At 44.8% G+C, this 19,806-nt stretch overlaps 1 protein-coding gene across 1 annotated transcript; it reads right to left on the bottom strand.

Moving 5' to 3' along the window:
• Nucleotides 1-12,157: 12,157 nt before the first annotated feature.
• On the bottom strand, nucleotides 12,158-12,931 carry LOC122544014 (gastrula zinc finger protein XlCGF17.1-like). Its single transcript, XM_043683028.1, has one exon. It carries the CDS (start codon nucleotides 12,929-12,931, stop codon nucleotides 12,158-12,160), a length of 774 nt encoding a protein of 257 aa, XP_043538963.1.
• Between the last annotated feature and the right edge of the window lie 6,875 nt (nucleotides 12,932-19,806).

Raw genomic sequence — 19,806 nt, 5'->3', positions numbered from 1 at the left:
AAAGAACCCACTGTACTCACTACTGCAGCCTTTCTCTTGGACAGACTTAAAACAACAATTAACTTATCTGATTCTGTGCTGTGAACTTCGCCCAACAGTTCCTCCAAGATTAGTTGTGCATTTCACTGTTCATTAATTTTTCCAGATGCACTCCGATGTCCAGCGATACACAAATTCAAACAGCAGAGGCAGTAACTGTGCAGGTTTTGTCTCTCGCTCTGTCTCTCTCTCTCCTGCACTGTCCTCACCATGTGCCTCCTTTGTCTGCTCTTCTCCCTTTTAAACTGCTGTTGTTTTGACTTTTTTTTCCAAAGTTCCAAAACACTGCAATAGCATATAAAACAGTAATTGATTCTGGAATCTGAGGGAATCACCTCCAACACTTAAAATACCTCAAAAAAAGGAGCAGCTCTTACCCAGAAATTCTTCCCGTCCTCCATCTTGGATTACCCAGAATCAATGTCTCCATCCCAGGCAACATCATGGTGAACCTCCTCTGTACCCGCTCTAGTGCTATCACGTCCTTCCTGTAGTGAGGTAACTAGAACTGCTCACAGTACTCCAGCTGTGGCCTAACTAACACTCTGTTCAACTTCAGCATTACTTCCTCACCCTTTATATGCCATGACTGATGAAAGCAAGTGTCCCATTTGCCTTCTTAACTATTGTATTAATGTGCTCTACTGACTTCAAGGATCTATAAGTAATTATCCCAAGGTCTCTCTGTTCCTCAAAGCCTTCCAGTCACCTGCCATTCATTAAATACTCCCTCACCCATGTTTCTTCTTCCAAAGTACATCACCTCACACTTATCAATGGAGAGTGAGCAGCACCAGGCATACCTGAAGATGAGGTGCCCACCTGTGAAGCCACCAAACAAGATTATTTCCATGTCAAACAGCACAAGCAGCAAGTAATAGATAGGGTTAATCAATCCCACAACTCATGGATCAGATCCAAGCCTTGCATTCCTGCCACATCCAGTCGTGAGTGATAGTGATCAATTAAACAACTCACTGGAGGAGGATGCTCCACAACTTTCCCCATCCTCAATGATGAAAGAGCCCAGCACATGAGTGCAAATGATAAGGCTGAAGCTTTCCATGAAATCTTCAGCTAGAAATGCCAAGTGGTTTATACATCTCGGTCTCCTCCAGTGCTCCTCAGTATCACAGATATCAGTCTTCAGCCAATTCGATTCATTCCATATCAAGAAACAATTGGAGACATTGGATATTGCAAAGGCAACGGGCCCGGAGAACATTCCGGCACTAGTGCTGAAGACTTGTACTCCAGAACTTGCTGCTTCCCTGGCCAAGCTGTTCTGGTAAAGTTACAACACTGCTATCTACCCAACAAGGTGGAAACTTGCCCAGGTATGTCCTGTACAGAAAAACAGGATGAATCCGACCCGGCCAATTACCGCTACATCAGTCTACTCTCGATCATCAATAAAGTGATGGAAGGTGGCATCAACAGTGCTAAAGGACCTCTCAGTTCCTGACCTCCTTACAGCCTTGGTTCAAACATGGGCAAAAGAGCTGAATTCCAGAGATGAGTTGAGAGTGACAGCCCTTGACATCAAGGCTTCAGTTGACTGAATATGGCATCAAAGAGCCCTAGCAAAACTGGAATCAATGGGTATTGAGGACAAACTCTCCACTGGTTGGAGTCATATCTGGCACATAGAAAGATGGTTGTGGTTGTTGGAGGCCAGGCACCTCAGCTCCAGGGCATCTCTGCAGAAGTCCCTCAGGGTAGTGTCCTCAACCCAACCATCTTCACTGCTTCATCAATGACATTCCCTCCATCATAAGGTCAGATGTGGGGATTGCACAATGATTGCACAATGTTCAGCACCATTTGCGACTCCTCAGATACTGAAGCAGTCCATGTTCAAATGCACACAAATGCCAGATAATGACCACCACCAATAAGATTAAGCTAACCACCACCCTTTGGCATTCAACATGTTATTATCACTGAATCTCCCACTATCAACATGCTTGGGGTTATCATTGAACAGGATCTGTACTGGATTCACCACATAAACACAGTGGCTCCTCAAAGCTGTCCATCTAAAAGGCACAAGTCAGGAGTGGGATGGAACATTCCCCACTCATCTGGATGGGTGCAGCTCCAACAACACTCAAGAAGCTTGACACCATCCAGCAAAAAGCAGCCCACTTGATTAGCACCACATCCACAAGCATCCACTCCCTCCATCGCCAATGCTCCATACCAACAGTGTAGTATTTACAAAAATGCACTGCAGAAAATCTCCAAAGATCCTTAGACAGCACCTTCCAAACCCATGCCTACATCCATCAAGAACGACAAGGGCAGCAGATAATGGGAACACTACCATCTTCAAATTCCTCTCCATCCTGACTTGGAAATAAATCATCATTCCTACACTGTCGCTGGGTCAAAATGCTGGAATTCCTTCCCTAATAGCATTGTGGGTCAACCACAGCAGGTGGGCTGCAATGGTTCAAGAAGGCAGCTCACCACCACCTTCGCAAGGGCAACTGGGGATGGGCAACAAATGCTGGCCAGTCAGTGACACCCACATCCCATAAATGAATGAAATAAATTAATACCATCTGCGACTGGTCTGTCCATCTGACCAATTCATCGATATCTTCCTGTAACCTGCAACCATCTTCTTCTTTATTAACTATGCTACCACTCTTGGTGTCATCGGTAAATTTGCTTACCATTCAGCCCCCCATCTAATTTTCATTTATATTGTTTATGCATCTAACAAATAATAAGGGTGCAAGCACTAATCCTTGTGGTACCCTGCTGAACACCAGCCTCCGTCATTCAAACAACCTTCAACCGGTACCCTTTATGCCTAGTACTAAGTCCGCTTCTGATCCATCTCGCCAAGTTTCCATCAATTCCAAATGCTTTAACCTTCTCAACCAGTCACCCAAGTGGGAAGATGTCAAAAGCTTTGCTAAAATCCCAATGAATGTTTGGGGAGGCAATGGCCTAGTGCTATTACCAGTAGACTAACTATCAAGAGACCCAGGTCATGTTCTAGGTATCTAGGCTCGAATCCTGCTATAGCTGATGGTGGAATGTGAATTCAATGAATATCTGGAATTAAGTGTCTCATGGTGGCCGTGAATCCATTGCTGATTGTCCGAAAGACCCATCTGTTTTGTTAATGTCCTTCAGGGAGGGAAACTGTGATCCTTACCTGGTCTGGCCTACATGTGACTCCAGACCCACATCAATGTGGCTGACTCTCAACTGCCCTCTGGGCAATTAGGGATGGGCAATATATGCTTGCTTGCTGAGCCAGCAATGCCCTCATCCCACACATTTTATTATGTTTTCAAAATACCTCATAAATAAAGACATCTTCTTCCTCTGAAAAGGCCACATTGACTAATCCTAATTAACCCATGCCTTTCTAAGTCGATATTAATTTACTCCTTCAGAATTATCTCTAATGGTTTCCCTACCACTGACGTGAGACTCATTGTCCTGCCATTTCCTGTTTCATCTCTACTACACTTCTTAAAAAGTGGAACCACATTAGCCATACACCAGTCCTCTGGCACTTCCCCTGTGACCAGAGAGTAATGACAAATATTTGTAAGAGCCCTTGCAATTTCCTGCCTTGCCACCCATACCAGCCTGGGTTTTCAAGCCTGACAGAGCTTCCAGTACCTCCCCATTTCCCAGCTGTGCAAGTTCCTCGCAGCCCCTTTTCCTGAAGTCAGTCCCTATGTTCCCCTTTTCCAAGCTGAAAACCAAACAGAATAATTCATCCAACACCCTTCCAATATGCTGTGGCTTCTCACACAGGTTGCTCCTTGGTCCCTAATGGACCCCGTTCTTTCCATAGTTAACGTCTTCCCTTTAATATATCTGTAAAATATCTTAGGTTTCTCCCTAAAACTGTTTGCAAGTCCTTTCTCATGCCCGTTTTTTGCTCTTCAAATTGCTTTCTGAAGTTCTCTCTGACATATCCTGTATTCCTCTAAGTCACAGTTGAATCGCTCCCTTTAATCTTGCCTTTCTCTTTTTCCTTATTCAGTCCTGAATTGTCCTCGACATCCAGTGTTCTCTGACCTTATTGCTCCTACATTTCCCTCTTAAGGGTACATGTGGGACCTATACTCTCCCCTTCTTCTTTTTGAATGATCCCCACCCCCACATTGCTCTGCTGTCGACTTAACCACCAGGAGCTGATCCCAGTCTATTTTGGCCAGATCTTGCTTTAGTAAAATCTGCCTTCCCCAAATCCAAAGCTGTTTTTCTGCAAGCCATCTTTTGCCTTGTCCAGAACGAATGTGAACCATACCGCATTATGGTCGCTATCACTAAAGTGTTCGCCAACTGCCACATCAAACATTTGTCTGGCTTCTCAGCACTGCACCATTCCTTGTCGGACCTTTTGCATGTTGGTACTTGGAACTCCCCTGGGTACATTTCAAAAAAAATCTGTGCCCCTAAACCCTTAACACTGTGACTACCCCAATTTCTGTTTGGAAAGGTGAAATCCCCTAGTAAGCCATTCCCTTCTCAGCTTGTCATATTCATCACCAGTGCTGCCTCTCACTGTACCCTCATGTGCTCCCCCAGTCTTGGTGATTCCTCCTGTCTGTTCTCGTTTCTGCAGAGTGTAGCTGATTTTGTTTTCTAACTGCGGTGTGGGGGTCCCTCTCCACCTGTCAGGATGTAGCTGTATCTGCAAGTAGTGCTTCTGCTTTTACAAAGTAGACTGGGTGGTTCAGTATCATGCTCATGTGCCCTTTGTCTGCCAGCAGGATTACAATGTTCCTGTCTTTCTTTTCTCCCTCTATGGCCTTTCTCTCTGACATGTTCAGGCTGTTCAATTCACGCCTTCAGTAAAGTGCTGTCTGTCTGATGACCTGTTGTGTTTCGCCTGGGAGCCCATTGGTTTTTAATGTGGATTTGAGTGCAACTGGGAAGTCCCTTTTGTTTTCTTATGCCTTCTATTCCCTTCTCCTGCAAATCGTAAATGAATCAATATTTAAATTCTCCCAGTTATGGTTAAAGTCAACCATCCATCCTATTTCCATCTCCACAGAAACTGCTGAAGTGGCTGAAGTTTCCATTTCTTTCTGTTTGAATGTCAGATTTTCAGCACCTGCAGTATTTTGGATTTGAATCACTTTGGATTAGTTCTCTCCCATTTTCCGATCCCTGTTTAAAGGAAAGGAAGAGATTTTAAAGAATAAGGTAACCGTTTCTGTCATTCTGTTTGTCGTGAAACTCAATTCCTCATTCCTATCAATTTGAAACACTAAGGGCCAAATGTTCTGAAAAGGAGCAATTTCACTTACATTCCCCCATGGCCTTGTCTTTTATGATGAAAGGAGATAGTTCTGCATTTTTGACAGCAGACCCCATTCAGAGCTCCTTCAATCTATTCTGACAGATGCAGCTTCTCATACCCAGAACTATTCGTGTACATCGCTTTGCAATCTTAATGCTTTAAGTCCAGCAGGACTTTTATTGTCCGATAGTTACTCCCTCCCTCCCTCCCTTCATATTTCTCCCCTGCCCTGTGTGATGCTTCCCATCTCTGATGTGAAATTTCATTGATCCTGGCAAAGATGCTCTCTGTACTGTGTTCATTGTCTGGGATTCGTGTCCATTTTAACAGAAAGAAATCTTGATTCCCTGGCTGGGAACTGAACTGAGGCAGTGCCTGTAAAAGCACCGATCCATAATCACAAAGCCATGAGGGAATTGTCAGGAGTAGGCATACCGGGCCCTTGTTTCATAGCTGTCAGTTCCCCTGGACTGGGATTGAAATGCTCAGAGAGCTACTCTGATAACTGCAGTTAACCGATAAGTACGTGTGGTAAATGTGATGTTCGGGTCCTGGGAGGGTAGAATACCAGGTGAATAGGGTTCCAGGTGGGTAGGTTGTGAAATGGGAAGGGGGTAGGGTGCCATGTGGATAGCATGTCAGCAATTAAGCTGGAAAGAGGAGTTTGTAAGTGATGAGATTTTTAGGTTATGTCTAAGTGGTTGGGAAAAAAATTGTGTCCTATGGAGTCAGGAAGAATGGATATGGGTGAAGGAGCGGGAGACATGGTCGGGTCCAACGGTATGGGAAGGGAGGACTGTGTCCTGGGTGGTGAGGATGAGACTGTCCAAGCAGGTCTGCATAAGGGTATTGGTACCCCGGGTGGTGAAATGGAGTCGGGTGGGTAAGGGGTGTGGTGGGATTGGGTCCACTGGCAGAAGAAGATTGGTGCAGATCCTAGTGGGAAAGGGAAGTTTTGGTTGTGAAGGGGCTGAAAGGGATTCAGGCCAACGGCAGGGGAATGGGGAGAGAAATGGAACTTGAGACCCAGGTAATAGTGTGTCAGGGTCTGAGGGAGCAAAGTCTCTGGTGGACATGTCATTGGAGATGTGTGATGATACTTCCCACCCACCCAGCCATACCCTAAAAATTCATCACTTCCATACTTAGGCACATTGACCAGTCTAGCTTTTCCTGAGTTAGTGCCTAATTTCATCAGAACCCTCCCAATCTCAAATTTAAGTGGAGACTTTTGCAGGGTTGTAGATGTAGAGGAACGACACAGAGGAATCTTCAATTTTCCAGGGATGTCCTTAAGCAGGGTCCCTGTGTGCAAATCCAATCTCTGCTTGGGATTCTGTCTGGCCTCAGAGAATCTGGAGCATTAAATGTGCTCATTCTAAATTGATTGGCGAATTGGAGGATGAAGGGAGCAGCGTTAGGGTGGGAACTGACCACACAGATCTTGTTGTAACATACCTGCAGAAAATGCTGGAAATATACAGTGAGTAATGGATCCACTTCAATGTGGACTCACTGCTATTGGTCCCCAGGAACTTGCTATTCTAATTCCGTGATTCTCTGCAGTAATTTTTAATCCAGGTTAGAATTAATGAAGCCAGAGCTGCAAACATGTGTCACGTTCACATCCGATGAAATAATAACAGAAACAGAGATTGCTGGAGAAACTCAGCAAGTCTGGCAGCATCTGTGGAGACAAACCAGATTACTGGTCCAGAGTTTACCATGCTTTAGTGGGTGGCACAGTGGCACAGTGGTTAGCACTGTTGCCTCACAGAGCCAGAGACCCGGGTTCAATTCCCGCCTCAGGCGACTGACTGTGTGGAGTTTGCACATTCTCCCCGCGTCTGCGTGGGTTTCCTCCGGGTGCTCCGGTTTCCTCCCACAGTCCAAAAATGTGCAGGTCAGGTGAATTGGCCAAGTTAGGTGAATTGGCCATGCTAAATTGTTAAGTGAAGGGGTAAATGTAGGGGAATGGGTCTGGGTGGGTTGCGCTTCGGCGGGTCGGTGTGGACTTGTTGGGCCGAAGGGCCTGTTTCCACACTGTAAGTAATCTAATATAAACTCTGCTTTCTCCCCACTGGGTTTCTCCTGCAATTTCTGTCTTTGTTTCCGATTTCCACCATCTGCGGTTCTTTGCTTTCTGTCAATGAAAGAGAGACAGGTCTCACTCAACAGCCACTAAACATGATGAGGAGAAATTTCTTCACTGAGAGAGCAATTCTGCAGCCACAGAAAGTGGTTGAGGCCAAGACTTAAACGTTTTCAAGAAGGACTGCGATAAACATGATATGGGTAAAGCTATCAATAGGTACGGGGAGAAAGCAGGTCCAGACTATTGATTTGGATAATCAGCTCAGATCATATTGAATGAGCTGAACAAGCTTCATGCATCGAATGAAGCAAAGCAGCAGGAGAAAGATTCAGTTAGAGTAGGTGACATTACCAGAGGAATGCAGAGGTGGAGAGTTACAGTGTCCTGGAGTAGACCTCACACTGAATACCTCACTCTGACCACTGAAAGTCAGTAGCTTGTGGTAGGGCATTCCAGTTTGCCTTCTCACTGTAACCTTGAAGTCAGTAGGCTGTATGCCTCTGAGACTAATATTTATCACCCATCAATTTATACTCCCCACACTCATCTCCAAAGGGGATTATTTTCACTTGTGAGGCCTGGACATCGTAAGCTGGCCAGTATTTTTATTGCTCATCCCTAGTTGCCTTTGAGAAGTGGAATAGAGGCAGGCTTCACTCAAAATCCACTCACTGTGATGAGAAGTGTCTTTGTCTAGACAGAGCAATTCACGGCCACAGAAAGTAGTTGAAGTTTGAAGTACAGGATATTGTGGAATCACCAGAACATCAGTGCTGGGATATCAGTGGACACTCTACTCTGTGTAAACATGAGGTCAGTCAAGACTGCGGACAGGCCTTAACATCCAGAAAGTCACGTTCCTGATCACCTCTGTCCTCACTGACCTACATTCTCACCCACTCAAGTAATGTCTTTATTGTAAAATTTGCCCTTTTACTTTCAATCCCTCCATGGCCTCCCCCGGCCCCCGTCTCTGTAATGTCCTCAATCCCATTGACATCTGATAACTCGGCACTGCTCGCATTGCGGTGTCTTGTGGATTCCCAATCAAATTGCGCCTCCACTGATGACCATCTTTTCTGTTGCTGAGGTCCTGAGTGATGGAATTCCTTCCCAGCATTCCTCTCTTTCTCTCTAATCTAAAACATTGCTCACTGTCACATCTTGGTATAAAAGGCACCTTGAGTTGTTGCATTACACTAAAAGAGTTGCAAAAATGTTTTTGTGGGGTATATGTGGGTTATAGTTAAAGGATAACAGTTAAGACTGGGATGAGGAAAAATTTCTGCACCCAGAGAATAGTGCACCTGTGGGATTCTCTGCTGCATTTAGGTCAAAGCACTGAATGGTTTCAAGAAGGAGACAGATATTGTTTTTAGTATGAAAGAGATGTCAGTATATGGGGCAGAAGTGGGGACAGGCTACTGGGTTGGATGAAAAACCAAGATCATATTGAATGGTGGAGCAGGCTGAAAGTGTCACATCGCCTATTCCTATTTCCTCTCGGTCAATCGCCCCTGTCTGGGCCCCTCATAACCTTCTGCACCTCAACCATTTCCCCACTCAACCGTCTCTGTTTGAAAGAAAATGACCCAGAACCATCTTGCCTCTTTTCATACTGAAACTGCTGCGTACCTAGCAGCATCCTGGTGAACTTCCTCGACACCCATTCCACAGCAACCACGTCTTTTCAATCCGGAGGTCACTGGAACTGCATACATTGCTCCAGCTGTGGCCTAACTAAAGTTTGTATGCTCCAAAATAACCTCACTGCTCTGATAGTCCAAGTGGGAGAAAGTGAGGACTGCAGATGCTGGAGATCAGAGCTGAAAAATGTGTTGCTGGAAAAGCCCAGCAGGTTCAGGCAGCATCCAAGGAGCAGGAGAATCGACGTTTCGGGCATCATTCCTGAAGAAGGGCTTATGCCCGAAACGTCGATTCTCCTGCTCCTTGGATGCTGCCTGCCCCACTGTGCTTTTCCAGCAACACATTTTTCAGCGCTGGTAGTCCAAGTGTCATGGCATGTCTTCTTAATGCTCCTATTAATATGCCCTACCACCTACAAGGATCTGTAGATACAGCTTCTCTGTCTCACTGGACTTCACAGTGTTCTGTCATGTACTTAGTACTCCCACGTCTTCCAAAACGTATTCACCTCAGACTTTACAGAGTTGAATTCCATCTGCCACTAATCTGCCCAGCTGGGACGAGTAGCTGGGTAAATCAGGAAAATCCTGATACCTTTTTACCCAGCACCTGCAAAACCCATCGCTTCTCAATTTCTTTATTTTTTTGTATTTTCTGCTCCTGCTCCTGCTTCCCAAGATTGGATCGATGATCTGCATGTGTTTGCATCAAGCGGCTCTTTGACCTGGGAGCTGGACGCCAAAGAAAGCTGGAGGTCAGACAAGGACAGAAGCAGAAAGAGATGTGATTATGAACGTGTTTAGAATTTTGGCATCCATTGTTCTGAGGGAGGTATAAACTGCCAGAAGTTGTCTTGCAAGATTCATGGGAGCTCCAGTGATTTGGTTTTTGGTGGGTTTTTAAAATACAACATTGCACATAGGCACTTTGTGGGACAATTCCTAGCACCAATTGGCATTGGCTGAACAAGCTGTTTGTGTTGTAATGATATCTGCATTTTGCAGGGGAAATTTGTGGTTGGTGAGATTGATCTGGAATTAAATGTGGCGAAGAGATGGTGATGATAAGCCAATTGCTAGTCTTGCAGCAGCTTCTGAAATCCCTTGGACATTACAAAATGTTTAATGTACTGTCATAACTCACAAACAACAGGAGAGCAAAGGCACAGCTCTCTTCAAACACTGAAATTCGGTGGATATTAACTTTGCTAAAGACGACTCCCACCACCTATACAGGAGGACTCAAATGGCCTCTCACTAAAATAATTGAAGATATTACAAAAAAAATATTGTTTTCTGAGAGCAGAGATGGTCAAACTATCTCCCAGTGTTTAGATGTGAGCCTTGAGAATGGGCTATCAGGCCCACATATAAACAGCACCATGACCCTTTATTCCCGATTTGAAATAATCCACTATTGGTGGCTATGCCTTGAGCTTTCTGGTCCCTAAATTTTCTCTCGAAACCTTTCAACTTCACTTTCCACCCTTTGAAAGATCCTTATAACCTCTCATGTCAAGCTTTCCTTCACCTGAACGACTATGTCCTTATGAGCCTGTCAAACTCCTTGGGATATTATACAGTGTTAGAAACTCGACGTAATTATAAATTATTTTTATAGGTGTGCCTTTGCTCACCTGTCATTTTTATAGTTCAGTCAGTTCTGATCACTCACTGAATAAGTGAGCTTGTGTGAATGTAACCCAGAGAGACAGCTTGTTCGAACAGACTTAGAAAGAAAGCTCTGAACTGGCCACTGGACTTGCTATTCTCCACAATCAGAGAAACTTGGTTCTTTCCAAACGTTAAAAATTTCTGCGAAAGAATATTAAAGGTGATGCATTACAGTGAACTGCATTATTTGATAAATTACAGCAAAGGGGTGGGATTGTACATTACATTCAGAAATTCACCAAAGATCCTTAGACAACACCTTCCAAACCCACGACCACTTCCACCTAGAAGGACAAGGGCAGCAGGTACTTGGGAACACCGCCACCTGCAAGTTCCCCTCCAAGCCATTCGCCATCCTGACTTGGAAATATACTTCGGCTCCTTCACTGTCTTTGGATCGAAATCCTGGAATTCCCTCCCTACAAGCATTGTGGGTCGACCCACAGCAAGTGGTCTGCAGCGATTCAAGAAGGTAACTCACCATCGCCTTCTCAAGGGCAAATAGCGATGGGCTATCAATGCTGGCCAGACAGTGACGCCCAAGTCCCACAAATGAATAATGAATTAAAAAAATAGAATGAGAGGAAAAGAGAGCATCTTGAGAGGAGAAATGAATGTGCAAGAGAAGGCACTGAATCTGTAACAAGGAGAGAGAGAGGGGCTGTGTGTGGGTCAGGGATTTATAAATTTCAGAGAATAAAAGGAAAAAGGATGCACCTTAAAAACAAGAATAGGCTTTTCTGAATTTCCATCCTGTACTGACAGTGATGAATCTTGTTAACCCCTTTCTACAGGGGATTGGGAAAGGATTTGCGACCGGGATATACAAATCAATAATCCCACTGAGATCTAACGGAATCAAAACTAAATTCTGATGAGGATGGAGAAAGGAATGTCTGCTGTACTTGTGGGTAAAGATTGAAATCATCTTTGTGACTGGAAAATTACTGAGACCACCCACCACCCCCTCCCCGTTTAGTTGGAATAAGGTGAATGGAGTAGGAGGTGGGTCTCATGAACACATTGAGCAGGAGGAGAGTAAAGGAAGATTTCATTCTATGATTTAGATAAGGATACAGCTTAGGGGAATGGAGGGAAGCAGGAGTGGCGGGTAATCAGGTGTCTTAGACTCAGTGATAAGGAAGCTCCATGAACTCCTCCCACTTGGTGTTAGATGTGAAGACGGAGCAGACGACAACGAGAAAGCCTTCAAATGCAACTAACTTGTGTGCTCAAGATATTCAAAAGTTTCCACACTGGACTTAACACCAAGGTGATAGATTTTAATATTCTGGATAAGACTAAATCAATCACTGTGCTGAAGTTTGTTTTTTTTTGAAAAAAAGACAATCAAATGAAGATGTTTCAGACCTGGATGTGACAAACGGAAACATTTGATCACTGTCAGTACCTGTGAACTCACTGGTGTGTCAGCAGGTTGGATGACTGAGTGAATCCCTTCCCACATGCAAGGCAGGTGAATGGCCTCTCTCCAGTATGAACTCGCTGATGTTCAGTGAGGTGCGATGACCGCTTGAACCCAGTCCCACAGTGAGAGCACCTGAATGGTCTCTCATCGGTATGAATGCGTTGATGGAGCATCAGTTCCCTGGAGCCTTTAAAGCACTTCTCACAGTCGGGACATTTAAAAGGTCTCTCCTCAGTGTGAACACGTAGATGACATGTCAGTTCCCTGGAACTTTTAAAGCACTTTGCACAGTCTGGGCATTTGAAAGGTCTCTCCCCAGTGTGAACTCGCTGGTGTCTCAGCAGGTCGGATGACTGAATGAATCTCTTGCCACACTCAGAACAGTTGAATGGCCTCTCCCCACTGTGAACCTGCCGGTGCCTCAGGAAGCTGGATGAATCAGCGAATCCCTTCCCACACTCGGAACAAGTGAATGGCCTCTCCCCAGTGTGAACTTGCCGGTGGGTCAGTAAGTTCGCTGACTGCGTGAATCCCCTCCCACAAATGGAGCAGGTGAATGGCCTCTCGCCGGTGTGTCTGCGCCGATGAGTTTCCAGTTTCGATGGGGAAATGAATCCTTTCCCACAGTCACTGCATTTCCACGGTTTCTCCCCAGTATGGCTGCATTTATGTTTTGACAAGCCAGATGACTGGCTGAACCCTCCTGCACACAAAGAACACGTGTCTGGGTTCCCTCCATTGTGTACGGTACTTTTTCTCTCCATGCTCAAAGGCCCGTGATATTCTGCTCCTGAAGGATTTGGTGCCTCTATCAGGTCTTGACGCTATGTATCACAGAACATAGAACATAGCAAAATACAGCGCAGTACAGGCCCTTTGGCCCTCTATGTTGCGCCGATCCAAGCCCACCTAACCTACACTAGCCCACTATCCTCCATATGCCTATCCAATGCCCGTTTAAATGCCCATAATGAGGGAGAGTCCACCACTGCTACTGGCAGGGCATTCCATGAACTCACGACTCGCTGAGTAAAGAATCTACACCTAACATCTGTCCTATACCTACCATCCCTTAATTTAAAGCTATGCCCCCTCGTAATAGCTGACTAGCTGACTCCATACGTGGAAAAAGGTTCTCATGGTCAACCCTATCTAAATCCCTAATCATCTTCTACACCTCTATCAAGTCACCCCTAAACCTTCTTTTCTCCAATGAAAACAGCCCCAAGTGCCTCAGCCTTTCCTCATACGATCTTCCTACCATACCAGGCAACATCCTGGTAAACCTCCTCTGCACCCGTTCCAGTGCCTCCACATCCTTCCTATAGTATGGCGACCAAAACTGCACACAATATTCCAGATGCGGCCGCACCAGAGTCTTATACAACTGCAACATGAAAAGCAACTGATAGAGAACCAGAAAAAACACAAAGGGAGTTTGTGAAATGGAGCTGAATGATTCTGGACATTTGTGGGTTCATTAACATCCTCCTGGAGGGGATCCCTGGAAACTACACTGAGAACACACACGACTCTGTGGTGTACAGATGAGAGCAGTGCAGCTGATGTATTTTATGCAGATGTCAACAAAGCCTCTGACAAGGTCCCACATGGGATACTGATAAAGAAGGTGAAAGTACATGGGGTCTAGGACAATAAGAATAAGTTGGATCCAAACTCAGTTGAGTGGTAGGAATCAGAGGGTGGTAATAGGAGGCCGATTGTGTGACAGGAGGCACAGTCCAGTGCCGTGCCAAAAGGCTTGGTCCCTTATTCTTCAGGATATATATTTATATATAAATGAAACAGATGAGAATGTGAGAAGCAAGTTGGTAGATGACACAAAGTTTGGCTGATAGTTATTAGTGTGGGAAGCAGGACTTGGGTTACAGGAATCTATAGATGGGTTGGTTAGAAGGGCATATCAGTGGCAGATGCAGATTAACCCTGAAAGATGATACATTTGGGAAGAAGTAACAAGGAAATAAGACCATAAGACCATAAGACATAGGAGCAGAAGTAAGGCCATTCGGCCCATCGAGTCCACTCCGCCATCCATCATGGCTGATGGGCATTTCAACTCCACTTACCCGCATTCTCCCCATAGCCCTTAATTCCTTGTGACATCAAGAATTTATCAATTTCTGCCTTGAAGACATTTAGCGTCCCAGCCTCCACTGCACTCCATGGCAATGAATTCCACAGGCCCACTACTCGCTGGCTGAAGAAATGTCTCTGCATTTCTGTTCTGAATTTACCCCCTCTAATTTTAAGGCTGTGTCCATGGGTCCTAGTCTCCTCACCTAACGGAAACAATTTCCTAGCATCCACCCTTTCCAAGCCATGTATTATCTTGTAAGTTTCTATTAGATCTCCCCTTAATCTTCTAAACTCCAATGAATACAATCCCAGGATCCTCAGCCATTCCTCATATGTTAGACCTAACATTCCAGGGATCATCCGTGTGAATCTCTGCTGGACACGTTCCAGTGCCAGTATGTCCTTCCTGAGGTGTGGGGACCAAAACTGGACACAGTACTCCAAATGGGGCCTAACCAGAGCTTTATAAAGTCTCAGTAGCACAACAGTGCTTTTATATTCCAACCCTCTTGAGATAATTGACAACATTGCATTCGCTTTCTTAATCACGGACTCAACCTGCATGTTTACCTTTAGAGAATCCTCAACTAGCACTCCCAGATCCCTCTGTACTTTGGCTTTACGAATTTTCTCACCGTTTAGAAAGTAATCCATGCTTCTATTCTTTTTCCCAAAGTGCAAGACCTCGCATTCAGTATTCAGTATTCAGTATTCAGTAAATGCTCAGAGATACAGAGGTGCTTGTCCAAAGAACCTTGAGTGTGGCAGAACAGGTCAGTGGAGTAGATAGTAAAGGCATAGGAGATACTGCCCTGTTTGAATCATAGCATAACGGTTATAAGAGCAGGTAACTGAACAAACCTTTGATTTGGCCACAACAGGAGCATTGTCTGCAGTTCTGGTCGTCTCACTCCAGGAAGGATGTGATTGCAATGGAGAGGTTGCAGAGGAGATTCACCAAGATGTTGCCTGGAATGGCGCATATTAGCTAAGGAGAGACACTGGACATGCATCTTCGTTTCTTTGGAAGAAAGAAGGCTGAGGGGGCACCTGATACAATTCTACATGATTATGAGGAACATAGGCAGGTTGGATAAGAAGGAGCTATCCCTTTAGCTGCATTGTCAATAATAAGGGGACATAATTTTAAGGTGATGGGCAGGAGGCCTCAAGTAGATTTGAGAAATCAACTGGTTTTCACCCATAGGGTGGTGAGAATTTGGAATACACTGCATAGGAGGGCAGCAGAGGCAGGAAAGATGGCAACCTTTAAACTAGACATGAATGGGCACTTGAAATATTTTAAAAATCATGTATTTGGCCCATAGACCAAGGAGGAGAGAAAGAAGCAGCATGTACTGAGGAGCAAAGAAAAATGCCTTTAAGATCTGCAATTCAATGTGAATATTGACAGAATTTCTCAATTCTACAATCCACAGCTCTGAGAAAGACAACCTCTCAGCTTATACATGGGAAAACTATCACCTCTAAGACTCCCACCACTGAGTTCACACTGTGGAAAGACTGTTCCCCTTCTCCACTTGAGAGCAGATATAATGACCCATCCAAGCTGCTGGGATACCAGCAAGTTTGCAAGCAACTGAGAGTGCTGGATTTTTCCATTCACCACATTGAGGACTGAATTTTGTTCACTCTGACATTTGGGGCTTATTACCAGTGGTGTTAAAGAATGTTAAAAAGATGAGCCTTGAAGACTTGTGTCTTTATGCATGAAGCGTTCACAATAAATGAATGAATTGGTCATACAAGTCAATATAAACAGAAATGATTTAATTAAGAATACAGCTGCAGCGTGGTCAGGAAATGGGAACTGAATATCCAGGGGTATTCAATTTGCAGAAGGAAGACATAACTAAAAAGCCTGTGAGGTAGGGGACATTAATGCAACACTGAGGAAGGAGATTAGCTCCATCACAGTGAAATCTGGATGACCAGTATGATCAGATTGAATGGTAGAAGAGGCTGAAAGGGCCGAGCGGCCACCCCACTCCTACTTTGTCTCTTTTGTGATGTTAAAAAGCCCCTTCACTGACTTCTAATTAATATTCTGACAGTTAGTTTAATTTGTTTGTAACCTTTACTCTTCAAATAATGAATCATCCTTCAGGTTTTACCCAGGGCATTGTGAGATGGTCGGAAGCAGTGATTTCATTGTTGTCCTGGCTATTTGGTTATTCAAGATGCACTGCCCACTATGTGGTCGGCTTGAGATTTGTAGGTCCAAAGACAGATTACGGATCTGCCCATTCTGTTTGGGGGCTGGACCCCGAGCTTCCAGTCACTTATCAATTGAATTCTCTGCTCCACTGTCACTCTGACCACTCCATCCTGTCCTCCTTCCAATGAACCTCATTGGGAGATGGGGAATGGCAACTCGATTTTTCCATCAGAAAATTTAAGCATTTAATTGGGAGCAGGAGGAGGCCAATTGGCCCCTCAGGGACCATGGACTTCATGAAAAGAACAAAAATAACAAGGGAAAGGAAGGAAAGCAGTGGGAGGGTATGACAGAAAGGAGAGAACTGGAAGAGGTTGGAGTAGGGTGAAAGATTGGGTGGGATTCGGGGGAGGAGAGCTATGAGAGTCAGGGTGATGATAAGGTAGAAGGAGAGCTGTGAGAGTTAGGATGGGGTGGAGGAGGAGAAGAGCTGTGAGAATCCAGTGGTGGGGCTCGGATAGGGACAGTTCAGATAGGGATGAGGTGAGGAGGAGAGCTGTTTGTTTGGGTAGGGTGGGGTCGCCTTGCTATAGGAATCATATTATTAACTTGAAAAGGTTACAGAAGATTTACAAGGATGTTGCCTGGACTGGAGGGTTGGAGTTAAGGGGAGAGGCTGGATAGGCTGGGCCTTTTTTCCCTGAAGCACAGTAGATTTAATATGACTTTAGAGGGCATATTAAAATAAGAGGCACAAGTCGAGTGAATAGCAAGGGGTTTTTCCCTTGGATAGGGGAGTACAAAACTAGAGGGCATAGGTTTAAGGTGAGAGGGGAAAGATTGAAAAGGGATAAGAGGGTGGTGCATATATGGAAAGAACTGCCAGGAGAAGTGGTAGATGCACTTCCATTTAAAAGACATTTGGACAGATACATGAATAGAAAAGGTTTTGAGAGAGATGGAGCTAGGCCTAGCTGAGTTTGGGAAACCTGGTCAGCATGGATGGGTCTGTTTCCATGCTGTATGACTCTATATGGAGAAGGAGAGCTATGAGTAGAGGAGAGAGTTGTTGACACTGCAGAGATTTCATTTTCCACTGGGTTTACAGGACAGCAATCAGATCCTGAAGGGCAGATAGTTAGGCCACCATTCCAAAGACGGGGATTGCAAGGGGCCTCACAGCTGTTCATCCTCATGTGGAGCTCTACTGCGACCATTACTGTCTCAGTGCTCACAAACTCAAAATTCTGGTTCCAGCCCTAACTTAAGCAAAGAGAAACCTATTTTCATTTTGTGATGGCACAAAGTTAAAGGGACACAGTCAAGATTATCGGCAAGTGATACAAGGGAAATTGAATGGAAATCTTTTTTGTTTGAACAGAGAGTGGTAATAACAAGAATTTTCTGGGCTAGAGGCTGGTGACAGCACAGATGATCAGAGATTAAAAACATTATTTAAAGGGACACTCAAGGGAAATAAAGTTGTAGGACTTTGGGGATAGAAGAGGTAAATGCTGATTGCTCTGCAGAGTTGGCATGGACCTGGGAGTGGGTTGTGGTCGTGTTGGTAGTGGAGGGATTGGAGGGAAGGAGAGATGTGCGAGTCCGTCCTTTCCGAGTTGGGGCACCCACACCTGAACACCGTACTTCATGTGCTTTTCCAGACGCACCAGTACCTAAAATTGTTTCCCCAAAACAGAATGGACAAACCTTTTTGTTTCTCAGTGAGAATCCAACCAGGGTCCTGGTGATTCGAGTGACTCTGTCAGATCTTGATGTTGTTATGATCCTAGCTGAGAACAATACTGGACAAGTCAGATCCCAGAATGAAACATGACATAATCGAGCATAATTCCTTTTTTCTCTCAGTTGGTTACCATGGTGGTCAGCCAGTGAACATGTTCACTGCCAATGGTCTTTAAATACAAGAACACAAGTTTCAAAACTCTTAAACATAGATCCACTATTCTTCTCAATAATACCCCTTTCAAATCCTTAATCCCATGGAAACATTGAGATATTAAAGAATTAATTTGCTCTGCTGACCTGCAAGAAATTGAATGCCCTGGGGGGGTAAGGTGGTGTGTCTTTGTCTTATAGGTGGAATGTGGGAGGTTCACATGGCTATTTCCTTGCCATTCAGGGATGATTTACATTTTCATCCGGAAATTTTAAGAAGTACCAAATTCTAACTTTTTCTTTACTTCGGAGCCTCAAATCTCGCCACTAGAGGACTCTAACTCCTTTTTAACTCTGGGACTCTAACCCAGATTTTAACCGTAGGACTGTAACACTTGGAATTTGACTACTCCCACAAAAAAAAACTATTTGGAACAGATGTGACTGTTAAGGGATGATTTGCATTACATGGTTTCTGGAGATGGGGTGGTCACTGCATTGCACCTTAAGGACATGTGACTATGAGGGGATGGCTGAGGGTTGTCTTGTGGGCAGTACTAACTGTGATGTTGGGAGTTTTGTATCAAGGAAAGACTGTTTCCTTTGTTCAGGGAGAGCTTTTGCCACAACAGCTCTGCGAGGTGCATGTTAAAGGTTCATTGAGAAAGCCTGTATTGTATTCTGTTTAATAGATTTGGTTGCTTGATCACAGAAGTTGGTGTGTTGCACTTACATCAAGTGTGCAAGAACCTCAGGAGTAAAAGAAGCTAATAGATGGTGGCAGCAGACGGATTCCAACATACACGGAGCTTGCAGGTGGACTGAAAAAGCGATCATCTGAGTGTTGGTTGCATGAGACAGATGGGCCCCACAAGGTAAGCTTCACCATGACCTCTCTCTAAACCTACCACTCAGACAACCCCTCGTCTCCTGGGACTTGGTGGTGACAGAAGCTGGGAGGTAACTCACACACCTGCACACCAACGAAGCTGGGTTATAAAAAGGGGTGAATCTGGGTTCGAGTCCTCACCGTTAAACCTGGGTTAGATTCCCAGGGTTGAACCTGGGTTAGAGTCACAGGGGTGAGTCAGTGTTACAGTCCCACAGTTAAAATCTGGGTTAGAGTCCCGGAGTTAAAAAGGAGTTAGAGTCCTCTAGTGGTGAGATTTGAGGCTCCGGAGTAAAGAAAAAGTTAGAATTTGGTACTTCTTAAAATTGTTGCCTTTGTCTGCCATACCTTCCCTGAAAAGTACTTTTAGGACAACATGGCATCACTGGAAAAAAGGGGAGAACATGGAGCCAGTCTGCTCGGATCCTGACAGTAAAGTACATTGACTGCCAAGGAAGCTTTGTTCAGGTTTTTGTTGTGGGAATCTCAGTTTCTGGACTGTGGACTCGACTCTGTTCTGACTTTCTTCTGGGGGGAGGGAGTGGCATGGACTGTCACACCCTGTGGTCTGC

This window comes from Chiloscyllium plagiosum, chromosome 45 (genome assembly GCF_004010195.1).
Source record: "Chiloscyllium plagiosum isolate BGI_BamShark_2017 chromosome 45, ASM401019v2, whole genome shotgun sequence".
Taxonomy (NCBI): Eukaryota; Metazoa; Chordata; class Chondrichthyes; order Orectolobiformes; family Hemiscylliidae; genus Chiloscyllium; species Chiloscyllium plagiosum.
Note: the sequence above shows the minus strand (reverse complement) of the source record. Positions and strands in the feature narration are given on the sequence as shown.

What these genes read in the sequence shown, in the direction of transcription:
- LOC122544014 (XM_043683028.1), bottom strand. Translation starts at nt 12,931, where the DNA reads ATGGAGAGAAAAAGTACCGTACACAATGGAGGGAACCCAGACACGTGT.